This window comes from Meleagris gallopavo, chromosome 2 (assembly GCF_000146605.3).
Source record: "Meleagris gallopavo isolate NT-WF06-2002-E0010 breed Aviagen turkey brand Nicholas breeding stock chromosome 2, Turkey_5.1, whole genome shotgun sequence".
Lineage (NCBI taxonomy): Eukaryota > Metazoa > Chordata > Aves > Galliformes > Phasianidae > Meleagris > Meleagris gallopavo.
In genome coordinates, this window is record NC_015012.2 from 18,677,055 (window position 1) to 18,696,361 (window position 19,307).

At 35.6% G+C, this 19,307-nt stretch overlaps 1 protein-coding gene across 3 annotated transcripts in view; it reads right to left on the reverse strand.

Moving 5' to 3' along the window:
- SPATA17 (spermatogenesis associated 17) overlaps positions 1-19,307 on the reverse strand; it is a 91,217-nt gene that overhangs the window by 22,604 nt on the left and 49,306 nt on the right. For all 3 annotated transcript variants that reach the window (XM_031552359.1, XM_031552360.1, XM_031552358.1), the window contains 3 exons: positions 16,670-16,873; positions 10,591-10,742; positions 1,082-1,217 (listed from right to left, as the gene is read on the reverse strand). In XM_031552359.1, the coding sequence (XP_031408219.1) occupies positions 1,082-1,217; positions 10,591-10,742; positions 16,670-16,873 (492 nt within the window). The remainder of the gene's footprint in view (positions 1-1,081; positions 1,218-10,590; positions 10,743-16,669; positions 16,874-19,307) is intronic.

Consider the following 19,307-nt stretch of genomic DNA (forward strand, 5'->3'; position numbering starts at 1 on the left):
AGACGCCCCTGATAATCTCCAAACTGAAGAGTTCCAGATCTCTTAGCCTCTTGTTGCATAAAAGATGTTCCACTTCCTTTATCATCCTTGAGGTCTTACACTAGAACTGCTCTGCCAAATCCATATCTTTCTCATAGTGGGAAATTATAATGTGATTATGATATCTAATGAAAAAATAGTAATACAAACACATCTACAAATTCATGTTAGAATACTGTTTTGGCTCATTTACATCCTTTTTCAATAATTCTACACTGTTGTAATATTTTAACAGAGTATTCCTTTTTCATATAGTTTCAGAGAGTGTGCTTGGTTTTGCAGGAGTTGACACATGATTAAAAAAAAAAATTCTCTCTTAGTTTTTATACAAACATACTGTGAAGATTCAGAAGTTCTGAACCTTCAGTTTCCTAATGCTGCTAAGAATCTGAAAAATGGTAAGAAGCAATTGTTCAGTTTTCCTTTTTCTCTATCATGCTTGATGGAACTTTTTGGACTTTTGAAATCTTATAGTGTATTAAGTTTCAATCACTGAAAATAGTTTACACAATGTTGAAAGTTCTGAGGAAAACTATTTCTTATAGCACTACAAAAACTGGAAATATACAAGATGTTTCTGACAAAGAAGCCAGTTTAATGAAAACATCTTAAAACAAAAACAATTTTTCATTTCCTTGTACTATTTTTTGAAGAATATATGCAATAAAATAGTTTTGGACTATTTTTTTCCGTAATTTTCTGAAGGTTTGTCTTCACATATAAGAGTAAATAAATGTATTATATCTTAACTGAGGAAAGGCAGAAACAGAACAGAAACAGCAAAACTTTACAAAACTGATATAACTGGATATGTACTTAAGCATGTTCTTAAATCCATATGTAGTAGATGCGAGATCTGTTGAATTTCCTCAAATTTAACTTTCCAGAATGTTGAGGAAGCTCAATATCTCATCACAATAGCTCAATATGATTTTGTAACATGCTAGAAAAATTGGATTTGATTATCTCAGGATTAGGTCCTATCACATACAATAACTTTCTAAAAAAAATCAGCCATTCTTTAACTTTCGCAATGACTTACCTTGCCTGCTATCCACTTATTAGGCTGTACTTCTCGGAAATGCTTAATTCCGTAAGTTTCTTTGCCAATTTTTTCTGATGCATGAATTGACAGGTCATACTTCTCATTTTTATGATACGAAGAAAATGGCAAAAATCTGAAATTTAAGAATATTTTAAAATTACTACATAGTACTCTGAATGCCACAGGATTTATGTAAATCAAATATCAGCAAATTAGGATATTGAGTGGACATGCATTCTTGATATTTCCCACTCTACCTTCTTGATGTAGCACCTCCTGTCCAAAGTAATGTGAGAAAGATTACAAAAGTTTTTCTTATAACTGCTTTTTAAAACCAAAATCGAGCAAAGAGCTATAGAGCTTCAACAGCATATGACTAGTATTACTAGGTTCTTACTTTGGCTGTATCTGTCCTACTAATGGATGTGGACAAGGAGGAAATGAACAGTGATTTGCTTGTTGATACATGCAATGCAGTCCATGCCACTAGTCAGTGGAAGGCACAAACCATGCACAGGTAGAGGGTTCATTTCTAGAGAACCTTGCATTTGTCTTACAAGTAGTCCAAAAGACTCACAACACAACTTCAATCTGATCATTCCATCAGGATGAAAATACTTCAAGATGCCAGCAATTTAAGTATAAACCAAATTCTGGTGCTAAATTGCACCAGAAAGAACCCCTTTATATCAAAACAGAAAAAGAATCCTTTGGCAGCTCTTAAACAAAGTAAAATAGACTGTAGTCTAGTTTGTCAGAATGAAAATGTAAAGATAATACTATTGATATTCACATATTAGCAGAACACAAAGTAAATCAACGGTTTCTTTTCAATTTGTAAATTGTGTGGTTTACTCTGACGTGATCAGTATTTCCTGATTAGTGATCTTTTGGATCTTGATTCTTTCATCTCTGATCATACTAAGGGTGAACTCCCTTCTTGCATACCGCCACCATACAGTGAAATTCCAGCTACCCATTTGGACATATAAGAGGTTTGCAGATATCCCTAATCTCACGGATGAGTGCTCAGGCTTGGACCCACAGTAAACTGTGTGAAGGAAGGTAAAGAACCCTTCATATATAAAAGATCTGAAAGAGATCCTACAAATACATTTTAGTTTCACCTCTCTATTTTAGTTTGCAAGAAAGATAGCAAACAGGTACATTTTCATACAAAGGGAAATCTCATGAAGGAAGCTCTTCATCGCTGGTATTGCAAAAAAAGCAAGGAGTGTTCTTTACAAGTGCAGAAGAATTATAACAAAGTTAGAAATACCTGTTTCAGGAGCTTAAAACATCACTTTAACTGCCACATGTGTAGTTAATTAAAACCTTTTCAGTAGCTGAAAGCATTTCAGGATCTAGAGTCCCTAAGAGAGTTAGATAGTCAAATCTTTCTTTTTTTTATTTTATTTTTTTTTTAATGAAGAAAGGGATAATAAAAACTTTCTTTCTGTCTCTTGGTTGATACAGACTCAGAAAATTATTTCTTTTCACTAAATACTCCACCAGCAACTGTTTGCGTGGGCTTGTTTTTTGTTTTTTTTTGGTAGTTGTTTTAAATTCCACTTCATAAAAATAAACTATTTTGCAATTTTACTAGTTATAGCAATTTACTCTATCAAGTACCACAAAAAAATATTATGTAAAGTTAGCATGAGAAAAACACTGAGTTAGCAGACTTTTAAATTATACAAATCTGTAGTAGCATGTGTATACTCAGGGGAAAGGACACTCTCACATAAGACAGATTATGGTACTTGTAATGCTAATTTGCACATGGGATGGACATCACAAGCACACAAAAATTAATGCGGCCCCAATGTCCCAGAGAATACATCGAAGGTGCTGTGAGCCGGCTGCTCCACTTGCAGTTTTTATCACTTCTGAATTGCATTTTAATAGTACATTTTTCTTTTGTTCAGACATGAAAGAAAATTGGCTTTCTCAGGGGATTGGATAGCTGAGAAGACAAGGCTAGCAGTTTAGGGATTTGCCTATATATGCACAGAATTTAGTTGAGCCATAACATTCATAATTCAATATGAATACTGCATCTGTAAGATTTACACACAAAATGGAAAACAAAAAAAATATGGAGAAGAGTAGAAGATAAAGTAAAGGAAAGCAATAATGATTCTAGTTTTCCCTATAACATTTCCAATGTGGAGAGCTTGACTGCACTGTGGACCTTTTTTTTTTTTTTTTTTGTCAGTACCAGTACTCAGAGTAATCCACTAGGGTTGCTCTGAAAATAACGTCTCCTATTTTATGATCTTGGTCCACAATGTCAGAGACAGATGACAGATATTGGTGGTATGACAGTAGAGGTTGAACCTTCCCATCAATATTCCATTACATTTTGTTTCCATGTGACAGATGGCAGCAGAGGGGCAATCTGACAAAATGGCATCTGACATGCAAAGGCTTATCAAACAAAGGGGTATGACTGAATTCCTCCACTTGGAAAAAATGGCACCCATTGATATTCATCAATGCTTGCTGGACTTTTATGGAGACCAAACAGTGGATGTGAGCTCAGTGAGGTGATGGGTGGTGTGCTTCAGCAGTGGAAACAGTAACATGAAAGACAAGCTGTGTTCCAGATGGCCATGCACAGCTGTCACATCATGAAATGAAGAGCGCCTTGATCAGCTCATCCACACGAATCAGGAGATGATGACACAGGAACTATGTGCAGAGCTGAATATCAGCTTCAATGCATTGGAAACGATGGTGGCATCATTGGAATATCACAAAATACAGGAGGCGTTCTTTTCAGATCAAACTCTGTATGTTCTACCGTGATTCCAAACAAATATCTATACGTATATTTTAATATTTTAGGACTGTGAGCATACAACTAACTGTATACTCTACATGCAACTTAGTACAAATATAGAATCTTAAATCATAGAATCACAAGGTTGGAAACGACCTATAAGATCATCTAGTCCAACCGTCTTCTCATTACCACTGCTACCACAAGCTACTAAACCGTATCTTGCAGCTCCTCATCCAGATGCCTCTTAAACACTGCCAGGGATGGCAACTCCACCACTTCTCTGGGCAGCCATTCCAGTGCCTGACCACTGTCTGAAAGAAAAAAAATTTCCCTATGTCTAACCTAAACCTCCTCTTGTACAACTTGCAGCCATTTCCCTGGGTTCTGTTCGTTGCCTGGGAGAAGAGGCCAAACCCCTCTTCACTACAACCTCCCTTCAGGAAGTTGTAGAGTGCAAAGGATATAATCTTCCACATGCTACTGCATATCTTCTCTAAGATCATTGATTGGGGTAAGTTGACTGCCATACAGTCCAGAGCATATGTCTGTGGTTGAGAAAAATGTTAAAGCAACTATGAATTTTTTAACACTGAACAATAAAAGAATGCTAAAATTGAAATGAAAGAACATTAAAAATATAATGGGATATGATGGCATGAAGCAGTAATTTTATTTTTATTCTTTTGCTATATAATCATTGCTCATTAATAAGCAATGTTTAGATTCTAAATGTCACTTACATATCATTCTTTCATAAATAGCAGCCTGAATGTAAATATAATAATATATAAAAATATAAATAATAGCCCAAATGGAGATTACCACTGTTTCATCTTTGAATGTGGTAGAAACAAAGTTGCAATGTTTGACTGTGAAAATTTCAGGTCAGAGCTATGTGAGCAGATGCTGAAAGGAACAAGGATCTAGCTACAAGAAAAGATGTTTGCAAATTCAATGCCGGTTTAAATCAAGCGGAAATCATTCTATGTGAATAAGTAAATAAAATAACATTAAAACATTTTTGTATGTGCGTGTTAAGTAGATAACCAAATTAATGAGTCATATGGAAGTCATTATAGCCCTGCAACCAATAATAATAGTAAAAAAGCAATAGCTCTGTAATAAAATTCAGTAATGGCATTGTGTTCTATAGCTCTACATATACACCTAACACAGCTTTTCCCCAACTTTATGCTTTGAATGTGATAGAAGAGAGTGATGGAAGGAGAAGAAAATTAAATCCAGATAATGGTATAATAACATTATGACCTGCCCAAGTTAAGACCACAGTTTATACCATGAAAAGTTCACTTGAGTAGGATTCTCATATCTGGATTTCAGCTTTTCTTTCTCACTTCAGTGCAAATTCAGAAGTTGTAGAGGGGTTTCAGTAAAAATGACAGAAACAGAAATAGCAGGATGAAAGAAGAATTAAATTCCATGTTGATTTCATATTATGCCACAAGGCATAGTCAGCATAAGCTGAGCCTTTCTAAAACTTCATGATTTAACAAGAGGTGAGTTTTCTCCAAAGAAGTAAAAAAAAAAAGGAAAAATGATCTCATTTTGTCCATCGCAAAAACTTAAAAGAGATGTACCAATAAATACAGTCAAGACAGGGTAAAAGAAAGGGAACCAAAAGGAGAAACTACCTCAGGTTCTACAAATAGCAGTATTATATAAACAAAAACTGGGAGAGGACCAGGACCACAGCTGGCACTGTCAGTGGTAACAAAGGCCAGTTGCAGTTTTTCCAGGACCACAATCTGTTGGACTGAATTAGCAAGAAAAAAGACATAGAAGCCTTGAATTAGTAGACAGTCCTAGACTTGACAGTTTAGTGGGATATATTGACATTTCAAAAGATAGCTTAAATATCTGTTAATAGAACTTGCATTTTTTGTCTCTTCATTCATTCTATTCTGTATCACTATGCTGCCACTAATTTAATCTTTCTAATTCTTCTTTTCCATATATTTTGCCCCCTAATTATCTTTTTTTCCTGCATCTCTTCACCTATTATTTTTTCTTTCCACTCTCTGTCTCCTGTTCCAATATCTTTCTATTTTGACAGGAGAGTAAGAGGCCTCTTAAATGTTGAAGGCTTTCTAGTTAGTCTGACCAAGTCGAGAGAAGCAGCAGCAGATACAGACTCTACTGCCCATGGCAATCCAAGAGAGAGAGCTTTCTGCGCAGCAATGCAAACAAGAGGGAGGATTTGTCAGGGAATGCTGTCACAGGAAAAGAAGTAGTTTTAAACTAGAGGGTAGGTGTGGATCAGAAATTAGGGAAAAAATCTTCACTGTGAGGGTGATGAGAACTTGGAACAGGCTGCTCAGAGAAGCTGTGGATACTTTAGGATACTTTATGTTGCCTTGACCTAATTCAAATGAAAAGATGCTTCCTCTGACTGTAATGGCCATGAACAATTAGCTCCAAACAAATCATCAAAAGTTGTGACTTTTCCCTCCCCCTCCCTACCCCTATCCCTCTTTTGTTTGTTTTTTTTTTTAATGAAACATGTAATGAATTTCAAGCTTTCAGATTCAACTTTTACCTGAAGTCATTGCTCTAAGCCAACACTCTTCATCTTTACATTTGGTGTACAAAGCAAAAAACAATGGTTTTCCACAGCATAACAATGGCAGCAGAGCTGCCATTATGTAGTTAATAATGAGAGTGCATTAAAAATCAAAGTTTTTTATGCAGCATATTTTACTTAGTGCATCTAAGAAGATCAGCACAGTATTTTTGCAAGACAAACTTATTTTGGATGCATTCTTACAAATCTTGCCTGTAGTTATGTGTTACATACATATAGGTAATTTTTCAATAAACTATCGGTCATTTTTATCCTAACAGGAGTAAATCTAAGAGTCATTTGTCTCTTTCTTTATTTAACCCATGTCTGCAATACCATACAGTGATGAAGAAAAGCACTGTCTAGTTCCTGTAGGAAGAAAAAGAGATCTCTTCTGTAGCAAATTCCAGAACTTCTTAATTATACAGACTTATTAATCTGCATCCCCAGTGTTATAAAGTACTAGAACTTCATTAGAAAAATTAAGATGGAAAAATGAAGGCGCTACTTTGTAAATTTCCAGTGGAAATTAGCTGGAAGAAGCAGAGGAATACTGGATCAAAAGAGGGTAATCATGCTTAACTGTGCCCTAGAGCACCCGCATGTATAATACGATTTGCACAGTAACTACCTCTCCTATTACTGCTTGTTTGGAGTATTCTGTGTTAATGGGGTTAGCTAATTTAGTAGTTTAACTTAAAAAGACTCTGCTGATTAATAAATGTTGCACACTGTGCTAGTAATTAAAATAAATGGAAGAGTTACAAATAGAAGTTGAATTGTTAAGAAAACATTATCTGAAAATATATGATAATCCCTGTTTATCATAATACAATAACAGTCCGGAAAATATGCAGATTGCTGAAGTTGCAAAGCATGTGAAAAACTAAGCATAATTTGAACAAAGTTTTCAAATGTGTTATATCTGCATGACATAAAACATAGTGGCTATTTTCACTGCAGCTATATCAGAAATAGAGTAAAAGATCGTAAAAACACACAAATGAGAAGATTTTTTAAAATCTTAAAATTTTATCAAATGAGCAAATTGCTTTCTTATATTTTATTACCTTTCTTGCTGTGCACATTTTGATACTGATGCCTTCAAGTACATCTTTTGAGCACATCACTGTAGTACAGAAGCACCTATGCTGGTTTTAAAAGAAAGCACCTTGCTGAAAACAAGTGCAAGACACGATGTGCAAACATTGCACTCTGCTGCACACAAGTCAATCCATGTGTTCAGGACTGGTGTGGCTGCCTCTAGTACAGCTCTGAGCACAGACAGCCAGCAGCGAGGTGACTTGCCTGATGTCACACCAGCAGCCAACAATAAATCAGGAAGCCTCAGCCTTGGTTATCACTGACTTATCCTTATTCCATCACCACACTGCAATTCATTCTAATGTATGTGGACTTCATAAAGATATTTAATAGTATACTTTGGATCATGAGGCATATTATGTGAGACAGCTTTCAACAAAATTAATGAAAATAATTTACGTTTTTGTTCTCCGGAAAATTAGGCCTGTGTACTGCTGCATACGACTGAGTAAAGAACTTTTCATGCTCAGTGATCTAAATATGCTGGATCCGGCAGTTGATGTCTCAAACTAGACGCTAGTTTATTAAGTGGTCATCCCAAAGGAGTCCAATTGTCATTCCTATCCAAGTGGAGGGGGAAATCACTTCATTTGTATGAAAAATAGCACAATAAGGCAGTAACAGCTTCAATTACGCAAGAAAAAGGAATCATCCTTATTAGGTTAGATTGCCCAGTTGCTCTTTCAGTACAAAATAGTAAAATCCAGCAGTTGCTATAAGCATACACAAAATTTACTCATTTATTTTGCATTTGCACTGCTGCTGCCTACCTGAACCTCTCCCATAGCTTTCTCAATTATTTCTGCACTTATCAGAAGCAAGAAGTTTCTCAAAGCTTGAAATGTTTAGAGACAAATGTATAAACCAATTTCAGAGCTTTTTTTTTTTTTAAACAAAACATGGTGGGAATTCTGTGTTGTCTGATACAAAACCTATAAAACACTAGTATGCATTCTTGAAAAATACAGATTAAGGACTCTGTTTCTCCTTACATGCAAGCACAAGCTTTCCCCACAAATGCCACACACTTCCTCTGCTCTTTCTCTCATTTTCTAAAATAGAAGAATGATAAGCATAGGAAGCACTACCAGGAAGAAATACAGTCCCAAAGTACACAATTACATAGAAAGAGACAAGAAATTTGTCAATTCATAACAGACACTGCTGAGAAAAAGATTACTGTGGAATCTGAGTAACCCTTTGTTGACTCCTCCCTGGAGACCACCACACCACAGCAGCTGCGGCATTACTAGTGAGTGTTAGTCCCGATGATGACCTGCAGCTCTGTCATCACCTTTTCAAGGTTACAGATGTGACCCTTGCGTGGTTGGTTGAATCTGAAGCACAAACGGAACAATCACAGCCTGAAAATGTATAATCCACTATACATTTAGTGTGCATGAAGCTGAGAATTACTGCTTCTGTGCATTAAGGATGACACTAAATGCTTCTTTACCCATAAGGCAAATAAAGACTGCCGATCAATTTATATCTGCCAAAGTTGGCATGTCCAGATTTAAACTTTATAAGTCTAAAACCTTAATGATTCACTTAGCAAAAAGAACGAGAAAAATAAATATTTCAAGATAACACTTGAAACTGGCCACATAATGACCTCTGAGTCATTACGTGAATCTTATCAAATAAAGACTGGAGACCATATATTCATTCCCATAAGTGAAGGACTTAATTCCTCCTCATCTGGAATGCATAATCAAAATCTTCTCAGTGAAAAGAACATCTTAGCTGAGAGAAAATCATTACTCAGTGTTTTCTAGATTTCAGTAAGAGAAGTTAAAAATAAAAATAAGTTTTAAAAAACTTAGTTCAAATCTAAACTGAGATTTGAAAATTAAGCTGCTTTTTCTCATTCTGAATAACAACAAACACAGGAAAGAATAGAAAACTAAGGTAACACTTTTAAAGTTTTTCTATTGTGTTTGGTATAAAAGGAATGAAAACAATTATTTTTGTTGGCAAATAGAAAAAATAAAACTGAACAAAGAGATTTCTTTTTTAAGCTCAATCTCCTTTTAATATCACTGTTAATATTCAATCAGGGAAAATATAAGAAAAGATTTAACACTCAAAATTAAAAAGTGCAAATACATTTGATTCTAGCATACTAAAGTTCCCGTCCTTAAGCTAACATGCAATATGGAGCTGAGAGCAAAGTATCACATCCAAGTGAATCAGTGGATCATAGGCTGCTCACAAGGAAAATGAATTCCTTTCTGTCCAGAATTCTGGTATTCAAATATCAAAGGATTGCTAAGCGCAGGAATTCAAGGGAAAAGCAGACAAAACATCATTTGTTTCTAGTTAACTACAAAGTCAGAACAGGTGAATTAATAGGTTTTATTATGATTGGACAAAAGTGTTCCATCACAATAAGAAGGGAGCTGGAACTATTTTAGCAATAACCTTTAATCTTTTTGGATAGATGACGTCTGTATTTGGGATTGTATGGAAAACAAGCTGGTTTCTCTGATGCTATTACAAATGCTATGGCTCAGAAAGCCAAACTGCTGCAAAAGTTATTAAATATTTAAAAATCATGTTCTAACATGTGCAACATATGCTCCGTTCCCTTCCAAGTGAGTTTTGATAGTCTACTTGAAGAGAAACAAGTCTCATCGGCATGCAACCACATTTCTCTTCCCATAGTCCGGAAAATTCCTGAATATGAGGACTCAAACAGTATGTGTTCCTTGGCAAAGTATGTACAGCAAAAAGGAATTTGCATTTGTTTGCTTATTTCCCATCTGTTGCATTACGTAGTACTATTATGGCAAGATCTTCTATTGATTCATAGAGATGGAAGGCACATGTCACACAATTACAAGATAAGGTCTCTGCCCTGAAGAGTTTATAATCTAAGGACAAAGATTTAAAAGTACGTACAGAGAATATTTGCTAGTAAGCTGTCAGGTTTGACATTTCATTTTGTCAGGCATGAAAGGTTTCCGAAAGCAACAGAACAAAGAAAACATTCTCATAACAATATAAGAAAAAAAAAAACAAAGAGCTTACTCATTGTCATGTATACATTTTCTCCATTCCTCCCTTTTCATTTCCTCTCTGGCCTTCTCTAGTGGTGAACTGATTGATGCTGCCACTCGCAGTGTTGGTTCCAAAGGCTTGTAGCGTTGCCGCAATACTTCAGCGGTATCACGGAAAGGCCCCTGAAAGGTATACGCTAATGTAAGTGTTTTATTGTGGGGCTATAGTTCTTTTATTTCCTTCTTTTATTCATGACACGTCACTGATGAAAGAGGGCATAGAGTGCCCGGGAAGTGTAGCAAGACTTTTCTTCCAAAATAATTAAAGCAGTTCATTTTGATAGAGAGTTACAGATAACACAAAGGTTGATAACATGCTTTAAAGCCCCACAGAGAGAATGAGAAATGTGCAGCCTAGATTTATTTAGCTTCTAATAAATATTTATTATTTTAAAACAATACATTGTTAGAACTGATTAGGAGAGCTTATTTTTTTTCTTAGAAAAAATACTGGTGAAATAAAATCTGATATACAAGTATTAGCTTCATCTAGATTCTGCTTAAGCAGAAAGTCTTTTCCTTTTCACAGGATAAATCACATTTCACCTTAAAGAACATGCTCTTTTCAATTTTTACTATAAAGCTACGTGGAAAGGAACTTAATACGTGACTTAAAACATAATTCTTCTAATACAATTCAAACTAATGACCACCATAATGTAACTGTATAGTCAATTTTTTAAAAGTATAATACCACGTTCATCGCACTAGTCTCAAAAAAATAATAATCCTAAAAGCTCCTACTTATTTCATGTGTATACATCTATAACATATACACAAAACCTACAGAGAGAGAGTTTTTTCCCCAGGTTACATTGCTTAATAAGTGATCATACCAGCATCTACCATTTAGCAGCACAGATAAACAGCAGGAGAAAGTCCTTTCCTGCTCTGTCAAAGTGACGTACATCATGTATTCCTTTTAGTACTAACCATTGTGAACTCACCTAAAGTACAATTAGTGCCATATTATGCTCAGAACAATTTAGTGGCATCTCTAGATTTAGAAGAGTTACTAATTATTTTTTATTTTATTTTCACCATTACTGATCCTGCCATGAACTAGCGAAACCTTTGGAAACTATGAGCAGACAAAGAATCGTAATCACAGTCTTTATTCTTTAAGATATTCTTCTTTAAATAGGTTATCACTAACAAGTCACAGCTGGAGTTACTGCAAGCACTGAGTGAAGACTGTGGGGCTAATAAAAAGAAATGATTCACGCCTCATTTATGTTCACTTATGTTTTACATTAATAGAAACCAATAATAGGAACCAGTTACCATAAAAGTCATGGACCGTAAATAACACAAATGGCAAATAAGTATCATCTAGTACTTTTCACAGCTGGACAGGAGGATTGCTATATTTGAAAATACTTAATGAATTTTTACTGGAACTTTACTTTTTAAAGACACAGCATCATGATTTGGAGATCTTTTTAAAGATCCTAGTAAGTAAGCAGGCATATTACTTAAACTTATTGCAGATGCTCTCTTGATTTCACTTTCTTAAAGTCTCTCTCTACAAAAAAAAAAAAAAGTTGATTTAGCATGACTGTGAGTCTTTTAAAACAGAATGAAAATTGCTATTGCTTGGAACAGAATAATCAATACTAAAAAAGGTCATTAAAACTGGTAAACAATATTCCAGTAATGCATAAACTGATGATTAAGATATAAAATAAGTTTTGAATTCTTAATGAAATGATTGAGCTATCAAATAAGTTTAAAATAGTTAATAAAGTGATGAACGGTCTCTACTGTAAGATGTTTGCAGAGCTGAATATACAGAGAAAAGAGGAAAGAAACTTTTGTCAAGTAATATCAGAACAGATATATTTGCTTTTGGAAAGTATTCTTTCAGAATATTCTATTTCTTCTTCATAATAAAATATTTCACAAGTGTAAGGGCCAATTCAGATGTCCAAGGAAGCTTTTTTCCCTCTCTTCAGTTTCTAAGAACTTTTAACTCTTTCTCAATTCATAGTTCAAATGAAATTAGTAGAACACAACAAATACTAATGAAAGGAAGATAAAAGAGTTTAACTATGCAAAAGGTTTCTCCAATAAGGCTGTGTCATCACTAATGAAACTGAGGCATATTGCAAAATATTAAGTTTACTCTAAACTTTCCCTTTAGATTTTTCCATTTCTCTGAGTCACGTATTTGTAGAAGCATATCTAGCAATAAACAACTAATGAATATATTTAAGATGACAAGACCTCTAAAAAATCCATTTGCCTATTCCATTGTACAAGATGAACTTCAAAATTTGTTGTAATCTGTGAAAAAAATGTTGCTTAAAAGTATTTTCACATCTGCAATGCCTGCAAGCATTTCAGCCATTCTGTTTCAAAAGGGAACCAGCAATTTTCACCCTGAAAGATACTCACACCGTATGTTATGTTTTTGAATCTGTACTGAATAGCATAAATATTATTGCTACAGATTTGTCTACAGCAGATAGGCATTCTTGTTACTTTATCATAAAATCAAAAACTTGTGATAAAATCTACACAAACTCTTATGTTCTTTACTATCTCCATGCCAGGACAGTCACCAGCACGGAGAAAAGGACAAATGGGACAAATGGGAATATGCTTTCTGTTATAAATGCCTCTGAATGAGCATTGGACTAATTTTAGAATTATCTGAGCTTCCATCAAGCTGTAATTCTAGGTAACTTAGTAATAAAAATGTTAGATCTGTTATAACTAACATACAGGCATCATTAAAATGCTAAAATACACTATCTCACATACACAGAGCTTATGCGTAAAATGCTAAATATCAATTACTCCAAGAGAATGCTAATAGATATCTAATTTTTGTTCTTTTAAGCACATATAATTCTTATCTAATACAGTCAACCCTATCAGCAACACAGTTTCTAGATATTTGAATGAACTGTGGAGTAACAAGTGACTCACCCTGGATGTGACATACATATATACAGGAAAAAGAAGCATGGTGCCAGAAGGTGTTATCACAGAGAACTAGGACACAAGTATAGCTAGTAATTAAATTCCTTACTGTAACAACTTTCAGGATGATGCATTCTGATGGGTTTTCATTTCCAGCTGTTTCATCAGCTCAAAACAGCGTCCTTTCCTTAGACAATACAACCCTAAATTGTCAAAGTGTTGTGCAGGGATTTAGCCGTGTGACTCCCATTAACATCAATAAGAGTCGCACAGCTAAATCCACGCACTGTGCTTTGAAAATCTGCCCCACAGTGTACATCCCAGGGTGCTGAAAGGATTAAAGTATTATATAGTAAATTCCCTCTTTGAGGTGCAGAAAATAAACAGGACTCTTCTGGTTTGTTCTGGAAGGCTGTTTGTGCACTACTGCTGTGTGTACATCCGAACTTAGAAACATCCATAAAATATTCCACACCCAAGCTGAAGCTTGTAAGATACAGTAAAGTGGTTTTGCAAGAGCAACTTAGCAATGTAAAAACTATAATTTTTCTCTTTATTTAAAAAGTATGACTCCTGTACCATTACCACCCACACAAAATCTTCCTTTCTGCCCTGAGAGACCATGCATTTAGTCACATCCCACTGAAGCAGGATAGTCATAGTCATAGCCCCTTTGGTCCCAGAAGATAAGGCTATAATGTCATATATATCTGGTTTTGAACACACAGCCAATTTCAAACTCCCTGATCACTAAACAGTGGGGTCACGCTTTGACTTGGGTCTAACATGAGTCAATGAGCTCATTATACAAAGAAGCTTAAACAGCTAAAGTGTGGGGATGAATGGAGGGAAGGACAAAGGTGGAGAATTTATTTGAAATTGATCCTTATTATTACCAGCAGCGTGGACCTTGTGGGACTCACCTCTATGTCTGGCAGATCTGCATCTGTTCCTTGTGCTCCAACCCAATTACCTCCGCTTTCACATCCCATCACAGATACTGACTTGTCCTCCTTTGGACAAGTCAGGTGTGATACAAAGGTGAGAAAAGCCTCTTGAGTGTGCGTTAGCCCGTGAGACCATGGCAAATTCAACCAATTTACCACATGTAAATTGTGACAGATGGCATGTCTAAACTAAGTTTGAATCTAGCAGTAGCTCAAGTTTAAGACTGTATTTGGAAATAGCCATATCAGTTCAGAGGAGTTAAATATCAATGAAGGTGTATTATATATTGTTAATTGCTCATTACTGTTACTTAATTTCTTCAGTTAAATGGTAGCTTCAGTGAAAGTTACTGTTAAGGTCTTATTTAGAACCACTGTCCTTCTAAAAAAAACATGGGGTTCTGAAGGACTCCATTTTAGGGTCAGTTCTTTTTAATGTTCTCATCAATTACTTGGATGCAGCACTTAAATGCACTCTAAGTTTGTGGATGACATTAAATTGAGAGGAGATGTTGAATTCCTTGAGGGTAGAGAGGTTGTGCAGAGACATCAAATTGGAGAGCTGGGCAACCACCAACAGAATAAAGCAAGTGCCAGATTCTACACCTGGGATGGGGCAGATCTACATATGTGTGTAGACTCGGGGATAATAGGCTGGAAAGTAGTCCCACAGAAAGATAGCTGAGGATTCTGGTTGACAGCAAGTTGAACCTGACCCAGCAGTGAGAACTGAAGTCCAAAGGGCCAACTGTACCACTAGGTGCTCCAGATCCAGCACTACTGTCAGGTGAGAGGAAGGATTGTCTTGCTCTGCTCTGTGTTGTGCAGCCTCACCTCTATCACTGGATGCAGGTCTGAGTGCCATGATACAAGAAAGACATAAAACTATTAGAGAGCATCCAAAGGGGGGCTATGAAGATGGTGAAGGATCCATAGTGCAAGATGTGTGAGGTCCCTCAGCTTGTTTATCTCAGAGCAGAGGAGCTGAGGGGAGGCCTCATGGAGGCTGCAGCTCCTCACGGGGAGCAGAGGGGCAGAGCTGAGCACCTCCCTGTGACAGAGACAGGGCCTGAGGGAACAGCATGGAGCTGTGTCAGGGGAAAGGCAGCCCCAGAGGGCAGTAGGCATGTAACAGGCTGCCCAGGGTAGTAGGCACAGCCCCAGTTCTGGAGTTCAAGGAGTGTTGGATACCACTCTCAGACACAGTGTATGGATTTCAGGTGGGAGCCACGAGTTGGACTCAGTGGTCCTTGTGAGTCTGTTCCAAGTTGGATTCTATCATCCAAAACATGTATGAGAAGATCTGAAGATATTACAGACCTTCAAAGTGAAGTTGGCAATAAAGTTTATGTGTGAGATACATAAAAAAGAAAGTTAGCTGACTGGGCAAACGGAAACATTCTTCAGAATGGAAGACAAAATCCACTGTCTGAAAAGTAACTGTATCAGGCATGTATTGGCAAAAGCTGTATGTCTGAAAAAATATCCACTTGTCATCAAGGGAAGAACATAAAGGTCTCAAAGGTCTATCTACGTGTATATTGGACATATTTCCAGCAGGTATAGCTAAGATGGCAAAAGCTGTTTTGCCATTCTGTGATACGTTTACTCCGACGCGTTATCTTGGAGATCTCCATTACTTAAAAGAAAGGAAAAAAGAGCTATCTGCAACACATGTTGACATCAACAGAAAATAAAATTGAGACCATGACAGTTAAGGAAGGGAGCAGAGCAACCTGATGACTGATGCAGAACAATGTGCTGAAACTTTCATAATTAGACACACAGCTAGTGGACACAAAAGAGCAGAAACTACTCCATATTGAGAGGATAACTTTTAGCCTCCACATGGAAAATAATGTCAAAAAAAGTTAGCAGTTATTTCAACTGCAAATTTGTCCTATTACCTTTAATTTTCCCTAATTGTTTGGAATCTAAAACTTTTACATCTGATGAATCAAGATGATACTCAGTTATATCAGATCTCTTTGACTCTCAGAAATGACATTTTTTTCTCCAAAGCAAAGACTTTTTTACATAACATATAATTTTCTTTAAGACAGGTTTGTTTCAAAGACTTATATCCTCAATGCATTCATGAGTTCTATAAATAAAAAAAAAAAATAAATCATAAAATATTTAAAAAGCAACCAAAGAGATACTGCAAAATGTTACCTGAGGTTTCTGTCTGCCAATAGGTGGCAGAGCCTCTCCTGTGGAGAAAGCTGGAGGTCTTTTACAAGTTGGCCAGTCATACAGATCATATGTGAAGGGACTCTTCACTCGCTGCTGCTTGTGGCTCAATGGCTTTGACTGCCGGAGCAGTAGTTCCATTGGATCTGGGGATTTTCTGAATGGCGAATTGTATATGCCTGCAATCTGAATAGAAGATGAGGTTACTTTTGAATTCAACTAACTTACAGTTCTCCTCAACAAAGTGTTTAAATAGGATAACGTAATGTATCATCTGTGTTTCAGCCCTTTAAATTCATGTAACTTTAATTTTATGCAAGCAAACAAGAATTATACAGATAATCTTCATGTACCTGAAATTGTACCCTACGTACAATAGAATACTTGCAATGTTCTTAATGCTCTTAAGGTAGTTTTAAAGCTCATTTGTTTTTGTTTTTTTCCTTTTATTGTATTTATTTGCTAAGTACTGAATAAACAGAATAAAAAAGACATCATTTTAGAGATGCAGGGAAAGGTAAGTAAAAAAGTATATGTTCCTGACCTTGCTTTTCTCCAGCCTCCTCCTAAAGTACAAACATCTTTGAGCTAAAAGGACAATACCCAATTAGCTCTACTGTATTTTTCATTAACATATCCTACTGGGAAAACACAATTTCTTGTCTCTAAAAAGCTAAATACGGCTCATTTCAACCTTACTTAATGGACAAAACTAATCAAAGATGGTAGCTTACTCAAAATATTTTTAGCAAATTCTGAGGCCCATAAACTTAAATTCTGTAAGCATTCTGGATCTGACAATATATTCTTGTCCATGTTATACATTCTCTTCTTTGTGTAAACTATACTATTATATTATCAGTGTAACTGTGTGATAGTAAAAAGAACATGAATAGAGATTAGTGGTAGAAACATATTCATTCCAAACAACTACTGGTTGTTCCTTCAGCTCATCAGCATATCAAACTAAATTACAGAGATCCATGCTTCAAATACCTGGCAAGCAGGATTAATCTGTGTGATTATGAGTGACTGCAAAATAGAAGTCCGTGTGTTATTCTGGGCTGTAAGAAATGGCATTGCTTCTATACTTCATATTTAGAGAAGTATTAATAGCCATATGAGTTTAATGATCTTCTGAAACTGCATTTTGTAATCTATATTGTGATACTATGCATGTTCTTGACATTTCTTTGTTCAAACGTTTGGCAGTAATGTGTATTTCATACAGTGTTCAAACACTGAAATGCAGCTGTCTCAAAGTGCACAAATTGGATTGACTTTTAGCACTTTTAATGACACCTAAATTAGCCATAATAGGTTTGGGAACCCGCTGATTCAGTGTCATTTGGATTACTATTGCTGAAAAGTTGCCTTAAGTAAGAGTAATGTTTCACTGCTCTGTTTTCACATATTATCAGGTTAAAAATACAAATAGTATAACAAATATGAAAACAGATTTGGATTTTTAGCGAGGCTTATTTGTGAAGCCAGCTGGACACTTTACAAGATGTTGTGCCTTCTACTGTTGAAACTCTACTTAAGATCTGGGTCGAAATTAATTATGAAGTGCATTTTAACTAATGATTTTTCAAGCAATCCTGTTAATTACTTTACATTTTAATTATATGTGTTCAAGTATTCAAACAGACAGATAGCAGAGCAATCAGTAGAGTTCATATCTGGATAGATAAAATTAATACTAATTTACTCTAAAATCCCTAAGGTTTGTGGGTATGTTTTAAGCCTAGATTTAAAATTAGGAAAGTTTGGTAGGGGATGAGTTTGATTCTATTTTCTAGTTCAGATCAATCTCTGCTAAAATTGCTTCCATTAATTTTAAAATATCTCTACAAATCAGAGTCATTTTTGCAATTCCTTGTGTAAGTGCTGTGTACTGATGAATGCCTTATTCACTCTACCCTCTGCAGAGAGATGGCAGTATGCAGAAATGTAAGAATCTGAACAATCAGAGCCCTTGGCATTTAATAGATTTTCATATATTCTTGAAACAATTACTATAAGTTAAAAGCTTTAACTTCATCTTTTCCCTGCTTTAATACAATATCCTCTCAACTACAAAACTACTGTATTTAGGATCGCTTTTTTAATATTAAAAAATATCATAAAATACTAACTCATACTTTGATTTCAATATTTTCTTCACCTCTAGTCCACAAGAATATATTTTACCTTCCCAAATATTATGATAGGTTACAGAAAGTATCTGTAGACAGATACTTACTTCCTGACAGAAAGGGAGTATGACATTTTTCTGTACTCATGTTCTTCACAACTCAGAAAGTCCTCTGTCAAAGCCAGATTTCTGGGACTTCATTTCCAGGAACAATTTTCCAAAGTGACAAACACTATGGGGAAATCTATGCTACTTTTAAAAAACCTGCAGCTGAGTTATTTGCAGTACTGTCATGCTAACTTCCAACTCAATAAGACCAAGGTAATCTCAGGAGGCGACTCTGCTAATAGCTTCTTGCTGACCTCCTTGCATCAGCCTCTTCTGCTGAATGGTGGCCCAGTGGTGAATATGGCAAATGAGGTGTGAAAGCACAGATTTTTTTTTTTATTTATTTTTATAAGACTATGGTTCTCACCCGTCAGA